At 33.1% G+C, this 10000-nt stretch overlaps 1 protein-coding gene across 7 annotated transcripts in view; it reads left to right on the top strand.

The window, feature by feature from the left end:
* The window catches only part of LOC136832667 (cell adhesion molecule Dscam2-like), a 787908-nt gene that overhangs the window by 69459 nt on the left and 708449 nt on the right, over positions 1 to 10000 (top strand). For all 7 annotated transcript variants that reach the window (XM_067093969.1, XM_067093965.1, XM_067093968.1 and 4 more), the window contains exons 2-3: positions 1342 to 1546; positions 2442 to 2580. In XM_067093969.1, coding sequence (XP_066950070.1) covers positions 1343 to 1546; positions 2442 to 2580 — 343 coding nt within the window. In that variant the 5' untranslated portion in view covers position 1342. The remainder of the gene's footprint in view (positions 1 to 1341; positions 1547 to 2441; positions 2581 to 10000) is intronic.

Below are 10000 nucleotides of genomic sequence, written 5' to 3'. Positions count from 1 at the left end.
ACGTGGCCTGTAAGAACGATCCTTGGTCCCTGAGAAATATTAATTATGGGACGCTCTCACCCACTTGCATTGGGCTGAATCCTTCTCGGTGTGGGTGTGGGTGTGTGTGTGGGACATTCCTTGCGAAATTACACACACCCACACCCACACACAACACACACACACACACACACACCCACATCCACTGGGAATGTTGAAGGATTATGTGGTGGTGTCTGGGCGTCTTGCTGAGAGGAATTCGCATGAGAACCATTTATGTCACGAGCAATCCCCCCCCCCTCTCCCCCTTCCTCCCTCCTCCCCTCCCCACCTACTCCCAACTCCCTAAACCCAGCACTTCGCTATCTAGGCAATGCTATTCCCTTATTGCTTTAAAGGTATATACGAAATACATTTTAGATAATTTATTTATTTTCAGTTGGTTAGTCAGTTTATGTCTCCAAGTGCAATATATTTAGTGCAACTGTACGGGATGTATTTTAGAAGCGTGTTTTGACTTTTTGTGTATTGAGTTAACTTATAAAATAATTCCCAGTTAGTAGATATATCATGCAGAGACGTGAATTATAACAGTTATGTTTTAGCTATCGATATATTTCTTAATGTATGTTGTATGTATGTATGTTTGTATGTATATAATATACACATATACATTTATACATATGTATACACATACATGTATACATGCATATATATGTATATAATAATAATAATAATAATAATAATAATAATAATAATAATAATAATAATAATAATAATAATGATAAATAACAACAACCTAATCCCTCTTTCACAGAAACATTAGACAAATCAAACGTTTATTGACAAACTTTGATCACATATATATATGTATGTAACATGCATATAATAATAATAATAATAATAATAATAATAATAATAATAATAATAATAATAATAATAATAATAACGACAACCTAATCGTTTTTCACAGAAAAATTAGACAAATCAAACGTTTATTGACACACTTTGATCACATATATATGCATGTAACATGCATATATAATAATAATAATAATGATAATAATAATAATAATAATAATAATAATAATAACAACAACAACAACAACAACAACAACCTAATCGTTTTTCTCAGAAACATTAGACAAATCAAACGTTTATTGACAAACTTTGATCACATATATATGCATGTATCATGCATATATAATAATAATAATAATAATAATAATAATAATAATAATAATAATAATAATAATAATAATAATAATAACAACCTAATCGTTTTTCACTGAAACATCAGACAAATCAAACGTTTATTGACAAACTTTGCTCACTGAAACGTTTCTCCTCTCTCACTTGCAGGATGCTCCTCCGCCTTGAGTATCAACGGAGGCGTATCGGCAACGCCCTCGGGACCCATCCTGGTGGAGCCGCCCCAGGGGTGGTCACTTTTACCAACACCTCCGGGGCGATCCTCGATTGCTTGGCCAGGGGGGACCCCACCCCCCAGGTGGAGTGGCTGCATCTGAATCAATCCCCCGTGACCAATATACCTGGAGTAAGGGAGGTGAGTGAGAGGATAATGTAATGGAATGGAGAGAGAGAGAGAGAGAGAGAGAGAGAGAGAGAGAGAGAGAGAGAGAGAGAGGGGATGGGAGGGGCGAGAAAGTGTAGATACAACTTACAACTGCTTTTATATATATATATATATATATATATATATATATATATATATATATATATATATATATATATATATATATATATATATATATATATATATATATATATATATATATATATATATATATATATATATATATATATATATATATATATATATATATATATATATATATATATATATATATATATATATATATATATATATATATATATATATATATATATATATATATATATATATATATATAATAAGAGAGAGAGAGAGAGAGAGAGAGAGAGAGAGAGAGAGAGAGAGAGAGAGAGAGAGAGAGATTCTTTGTAACAGAGGTAAAAATACTTTAGGAAGTTTGCTCCGTATTTTCGTTTAGTTCCTGACCAGTCTTTCTTCTAAGAGTAGAGAGAGAGAGAGAGAGAGAGAGAGAGAGAGAGAGAGAGAGAGGGAGGAGAGAGCAGTGACAGGGTGCTGTAAGTAGAATTAAATTAGAGACAGGAAGAAACGCCAAATGAAATAATGAAGGGGAGACTCGAGCCGAGAGAGAGAGAGAGAGAGAGAGAGAGAGAGAGAGAGAGAGAGAGAGAGAGAGAGAGAGAGCAAGTTTAATGAAGGTAACTGACATACTCGGAGAAGCGTTATATGAAAGTCATTGTCGGTAAACAAACTTCCGAACAAAAGTTGTGAATGTCATCAAATGTCATGTCGCGCTTGGCAAACTCGCCTCGAAGAACATTCCGCCCACCCATTTTTTAACTTGTATTTTTTTTTAAATCTTCAACAGGTCCTCAGCAATGGCTCCCTTGTGGTGTGGCCCTTCAGCGGGAACGAGTACCGGCAGGATGTACACGCCTCTGTGTACCAGTGCCGGGCGTCGAATCCTACTGGCATCGTGCTGGCCCCGCCCACCACCTTGAGAGCAGGTGAGGTGTATGTGTGTGTGTGTGTGTGTGTGTGTGTGTGGTTTGTAAAGGGAAGTTTTGTAGTTTTTTTCTGTATTTGGATTCGATGTTTATTCTTGTTTGTGGATGGATGTGGTTTTGTTAGGGCAAGTCCTTTTATTGATTTTTATATCGATGTTTTTCTTTATTATTCTTTACTTGGGTTCCATGTTTATCTCATTTATATTTCTGTTCCTATTTTCAGTATTTCTTTCAATTGGTCTTTCTCTTCTCCTGCTATCTAATATCTCCACTATTTTATATATATATATATATATATATATATATATATATATATATATATATATATATATATATATATATGTATGTATATATATGTGATATATATATATATATATATATATATATATATATATATATATATATATATATATATATATATATATATATAATTTTCACCTGCGTATCATCCTCATTTCTTAACGTGAATAAATTGTCTCAAAAATATTACACTTTTTACCCCTTTTTCTTCCAATCTCCACATTTCTCTTCTTTATTTCTTTCGATTGTATTCATTTCACACTTTAGTGCAATATAGTAAAGTGGGTTCAACAATTCCTTCGTACATTCACAGTTTGGCCTCTTCTTCCAATTCTTTTTGCACCACACTGCGAATGTTATTGAATATATATATATATATATATATATATATATATATATATATATATATATATATATATATATATATATATATATATATATATATATATATATATATATATATAATAAATAATAAAATAAAGAATGACGTATCCTAAAAAATCGATCGTATTTCTTTTGACATACACAAAGAATTATGCACCTGGAGGTTAGTCGACTTAGATGGGTTTCATTCTGGCTTTTAGATGGCAATTGTCTAGCAACCGGAAAGTTAACACTTTCTGGGGCCACCCCCAACAGTACACTTTTGAAACAAGGGTGTAGTATGTGTATCTGCTGAGTGTATTTTCATACACAGATATACAAACCTTTGCATAGGCGGAACAGACTTATTTTCAAGTGTTTTTTCCACTTTCAAATGCCTGTCAGTTTGCGTCAATGACCTAGATGTTGCGACGCCAGCTTTAGTAACCATAAATCAATCAGTTAGTCATTCTCAGTCTTTTTTTTTTAATTTTCCTTCACACATTTTTGATGACGGCGCTCAGCTGTGATGACCGAAATCTGACAAAAAAAAAAAAAAAGGATTTTAAACGAATGAAGAAATAACCCAACAGAGAAGATGGAGTCTCTGCTTAAAAATGAACATTTTTGTGTTTCTTATTTTAGTAGACTCAGTTTTTTGGGGGGAAAAGGTGGCAGTGTTTTGTACCAGACTTTGATATATATATATTTATATATATATATATATATATATATATATATATATATATATATATATATATATATATATATATATGTATATATATAAAATGTATGTGTATATGTATAATATATATATATGTATATGTATATATATATATATATATATATATATATATATATATATATATATATATATATATATATATATATATATATATATATATATATATATATATATATATATATATATTATACCACACACCTTCACCAGGAATATGCTTATGAGAGATAAAATGTGGGATGCATTTTTAAGGCTATGATGACCATCAGCAATTTTCCACACTAGATGACACCACTGTCTTGTTTACGTTTTATATACAAAATTTTCTGGGCAGAATTTCCGTATGAAGAACTTGCGTTATGCTTTGGTTGTTTTCTTGCTTGCTCGTTGATTTGCTTGCTTAAGAAACTGATGGGTTCGTGTTGATTTGATGGTGGAAGTTTTAATATGTAAACATATATATATATATGTGTATATATATTTTTTTTACAAAATTATTTGAATCTTTTCTACATTTCCATAGTGAAAGAAAGGCTGAAGTTACTAGAGAGAGAGAGAGAGAGAGAGAGAGAGAGAGAGAGAGAGAGAGAGAGAGAGAGAGAGAGAGAGAGATTTATGAAAAACACTGTCGGTAGCTCGTTTGGCAAACGTAAAAACATGGCCAGTTCAAAAAGCATCGTTATTAAAAGCCTCTCTCTCTCTCTCTCTCTCTCTCTCTCTCTCTCGTCACACGCACAAACAGGCACTGCTAATTGCAATCCATAAATCTTACTGTGAAAAATATTGGGAATCCCCCTGGCCTTGATTAGCACACGTCGATATAAAAAAAAAATAAAAAAAAAAACTAGGAGGGCTGGAGTTGATATCATTGTATTTCAGACCAACATGTAATATACAAACAGATAAATTATATTTCCTGCCATATGAGGTATGTATGTTTGAAACGTAAGTGATTATTTCTATGAACAAAGCCTCAACACAGATGCTAAACTATATTTTGTGCAAAATATAGGAGCGTGTTATGTTTGAACGTAAATGTTTATTCCTATAAACAAATCCTTTTTAACACATTAACCTAAGCATTCGACTCCAACAGGTTGCCATATATATACCTACTAAGAAGTTTCATCATTAGTATGTTGAAACTTACTCAACTTGGTGTGTTATTCATTCCTTTATTATCAAGTACATTCTAGGTCTTCCTCTTCTCTATTCCATCGTTTTCGGGTCATACTAATGCTTCATCAGCGTATCATACTCCATTTTTCTCCACATGACCAACCCACCAAGCCACCCCAAAATACTTCCATCTATCATTTCATTTAGCTTAATATTTGTATCCCTTCTGCGCATTGCTTCTTTGACCTCTTACTCGTCACCTCACGTCATTATGAATCACTTCCACAAACAGTTTCAAACTTACATTAACCCTTTTCTCTGTTGTATCATTCAGCTCTGCCTCTTGGCTATTCTCTTTCAACAGATCTTCAAAGTACTCACTCCATCGACCCATGACTGAATTCACTTTTAACGGCATCTCTCTCTCTCTCTCTCTCTCTCTCTCTCTCTCTCTCTCTCTCTCTCTGTACATGTAAACAAATTTATACACACACACAAACACACGGGCACACACACACACCCATGAGTTTGTGTGTTTGTGTTTGTTTGTATACCAGCGTCTGTTGATCTTCCTGCCGACTGTTTATTTGAAAATGAACAGTCAAAGCTTAACCTCCCTACCCCTTTCCCCCCCTCTACCACACGAGCCATTCTACCCCCTCCTTTCTTCCCCCCCTCCTCCTAGCTACCTCAACCCCCCCACTCCATTCCTCGCATTCCTATCCTTGCCTTTTCTGTGGTTTCTCTCCGGTCTCTATTTCTCCCCTCCCTCTCTACTCCCCTCCTCCTTCCCTTTCCCTCCCTTTCCCCCTCCTTCCCCTCCCCTCCCTCTCTCTTATAAATCCTTTTCCTTAAAAATTCCTCCCAGTTCCTCACATTCTTATCCTTGCCTTTTCTGTGGTTTTCCTCCAGCCTCTCTGTTTCTCCCCTCCCTCTCCCTTCCCCTTCCCCCTTCCCCATAAATCCTCTTCCTCAAATATCTTCTCTAAGCTGCGCTCGGTGCTTGAAGTTCGGAAGTAAATAAATGCACCGTTTGCTTGTCCGTGTTTTATTTTTGCATGCGATTGCGAGCCTCTACAGTATATAGTCTCTATATTCTACATAAAGTTATCGGTGGCTTGGCCGAGCTATAGTCTGTTTTTTTTCGCGTGCGGATATGAGCGTTTTTCTGAAGGGTTGATAATGTTCTAATGAGTGGAGGATCAATTCATGTATAATTTAAGGGTATGAGATTTATGTACTGTAGAGACAGAGGTAACGGGTTTAGCTTGTATGTCCCTCCACCCAATTCAAATGGGTGCCTGATTCTGGTTGGGTCAAGAAAAAGGGTTGGGGACTAGCAGCCCCATCCCTGAATCTACGAGTAACTGAACCACTGAATGTTGTTAATTCCGGTATTTCGAGATTATGATGTTGCACGTTGATAACATTTAATTTCGGTGCAAGTAATGTTACAGTGCTTTTCTCTCTCTCTCTCTCTCTCTCTCTCTCTCTCTCTCTCTCTCTCTCTCTCTCTCTCTCTCTATATATATATATATATATATATATATATATATATATATATATATATATATATATATATATATATATACATATATATATATATATATATATATATATATATATATATATATATATATATATATATATATATATATATATTATATATATATATATATATATATATATATATATATATATATATATATATATATATATATATATATATATATATATATATATATATGTATATATATATATATATACATATATGTATGTGTATTATATATACACACACACACACATATATATATATATATATATATATATATATATATATATATATATATATATATATATATATATATATATATATAAGATATTTTGACAAAATTCTTATAATCTTTTGTGCATCTCTCTAATGAAAGAAATGCTGGAGGTAGTAGAGGAAGAGAGAGAGAGAGAGAGAGAGAGAGAGAGAGAGAGAGAGAGAGAAAGAGAGAGAGAGAGAGAAACCAGCTTTATAGATGCAGATTGTCTTTACCAAATTAGAGCGTCGAAAACCTTTTACGTGGAATCACCATTGAAATAATCTCTTGTATATTTGTTTCGTTTCTGGCACCAAACTCAAACTCTCTCTCTCTCTCTCTCTCTCTCTCTCTCTCTCTCTCTCTCTCTCTCTCTCTCTCTCTCTCTCTCTCTCTCTCGCCATTGAGATTGGGAGAAAGCAGTGGACGGGAATTCGGGATATAATTCCCTTTTTTTGTAAAGACTGGTCCCCTATTACACTGGTCTTGTTTTGCCTGCTTTAGCAGGTTATCTCCTTATTCCCTTTTTCGCTCTTTATTCCTTCATTCTATTGAGCTTCATTGTCTCGTTATCATCAATATCCTCAGGGGCGGAAGAAGCGTAGAAAAGCAACAGAGGTAACGAAGGGAATGACATAAAAGAGGAGCAAGTGAGAGAGCATTCTCGAAATGTTGGTCCAGCATAGACAGTCGATGCATTTAAAACACTTAATTCATTTCTGTATGCAAATGGACTCTCTCTCTCTCTCTCTCTCTCTCTCTCTCTCTCTCTCTCTCTCTCTCTCTCTCTCTCTCTCTCTCTCTCTCTCTCTCTCACACACACACAGATCCTTCGGCCCAATTTTGAGAGCATTTTTTCCTGCATGGAAATGACCTAAATTGCTTTTTTTCCTTTTTGTCCACATCTCTCCTAGCTTTGGCACATTTTTTTTTGCATGTTTTATGAATATTTTTTAGATTTTTTTTTGTGAGAGGTTGTTTTCCCGGAAGTCTCTTGCTGTCGGTGCTGCTGTTCGTACATAAATTGAAATATTTAAAGATTTGTCATTTCAGAAACTTTGGTAGATTGATACCCCGGGATGTTTGCACAATTCTTCTCGCAGTTTAATTGTGAACATACTTACGTTTTTGTACAGTATACATATGTCTACGTAAATATACATAATAATTCGTCATGCATAGTTTGTTAGATATGTATACTGACACTATGGACAGAAATATCTTTAACTTAATTCAATCGTCGTCAAATAAAACTAACTTACTAAAAGAATTCGGACTTCCATCTAGAAATCAATGAAGGTAGAGCAATGCGGAACCAGGAATGCGATTCCAAAATACTCCAAATTCAGAACCAGGTATGCAAATTCCAAACAATTCCAAATAATTGCACACACAAAGAAAAATCCGCGATAATTGGATTGGATGCCAAAGTGCGAATGAAATTATAAGTTCGTCTTATATTCCAGTGCCATTTTTTTTACTGGGTCTGTTTAGTTCTGCTTTGACCTAAAGCAGCGAAAAAATGTTAATTTTGATTGGAGAAAGTGTGTGTATGTATGTATGTGTGTGTGTGTGTGTGTGTGTGTGTGGTCTGTAATCATGAGAAAAATGAACCTGTAATGGAAGCTTGAGGTATATTGTAGTTACGTGTACAAGATGAGAAGGAACAGTGATTATATTACAGATAATTGGCCCTTTTTCACCTTATAAAGCCCTTGTCTGAGCGATTAGTAAGGCTGGTATGCGTCGAAACGAATCCGCAGTTTCTCCTCAAAGTGTAAAAATGATTTTGAAATTGATGACAAAGGCTCTGATAGACTGTGGGAGTAAGGCGTAAATGAAAAAGGCGCATGAGTTCAGCCAAATGAATTACAAAAAAACAGAGATGAAAAGATACCGTACAGAGTTATGTGATTATAACTTCTGTTAGGGAAGTCTTTTGTAATTTTTTCATAACCCAGGATTGTGGAATTTGTACGAAGTGGACGAAAAAGTTAGTGGTCGGTCTTATTCAAAAGGAGAGAGCTTTGTGATCTGGCATGTACATAATCGCTGTTATTATTATTATTATTATTATTATTATTATTATTATTATTATTATTATTATTATTATTATTATTATTATTATAGAAAAAGTAAGACAAATTTATTATTATTATAATTATTATTATTATTATTATTATTATTATTATTATTATTATTATTATTATTATTATTATTATTATCATCTGAATCCTTTTCATATGGAACAAGCCCACCACAGGGGCCACTGACTGGGTCAAGCTTCCGAAAGAATGAAATATGCAAATGACTCATTTCATTTAGCCACCATTACTCATATAAGATCACTGATCTAGTTTCCTGTTAAAGTCTTCTAATATAACCAATACTAAGAAATCGTATGGACGAGATATTACATTCGCTGCTCTATGATACGAATGCATTAGGCTCGGGATTAAATTGATCTGAGCGCTGGCTATTGCTGACAGGGCTTGCAATACTGTTTATCACACCTCTCTGGGTGATTAGGTTTAGTTAGGTGAATGTATATGATGATGGCTTCCATCTTAAAGAGGATTATGATAACTGTTGATGCATTGATCATAGAGGTGGTGTTTGTGGTATAGGATATTTTTACAGTTTAAGTACTGAGAAATACATCGCATCTTCCGTGCAGGCGAGAAGGATCTTTAGTTCTCCTTTGAAGACCCAGCTGCATGTAGTATATATATATATATATATATATATATATATATATATATATATATATATATATATATATATATATATATATATATATATATATATATATATATATATATATATATATATATATGTGTGTGTGTGTGTGTGTGTATGTAATGAAGACCAGCTGTAAATATATTATTTAATATATATATATATATATATATATATATATATATATATATATATATATATAAATATTTTATATATGTAAATATATATAAATATTTTATATATATATATATATATATATATATATATATATATATACATATATATATGTATGTATATATATGTACACACACACACACACATATATATATATATATATATATATATATAT

Source organism: Macrobrachium rosenbergii, chromosome 50 (genome assembly GCF_040412425.1).
Source record: "Macrobrachium rosenbergii isolate ZJJX-2024 chromosome 50, ASM4041242v1, whole genome shotgun sequence".
Classification (NCBI taxonomy): domain Eukaryota; kingdom Metazoa; phylum Arthropoda; class Malacostraca; order Decapoda; family Palaemonidae; genus Macrobrachium; species Macrobrachium rosenbergii.
Note: the sequence above shows the minus strand (reverse complement) of the source record. Positions and strands in the feature narration are given on the sequence as shown.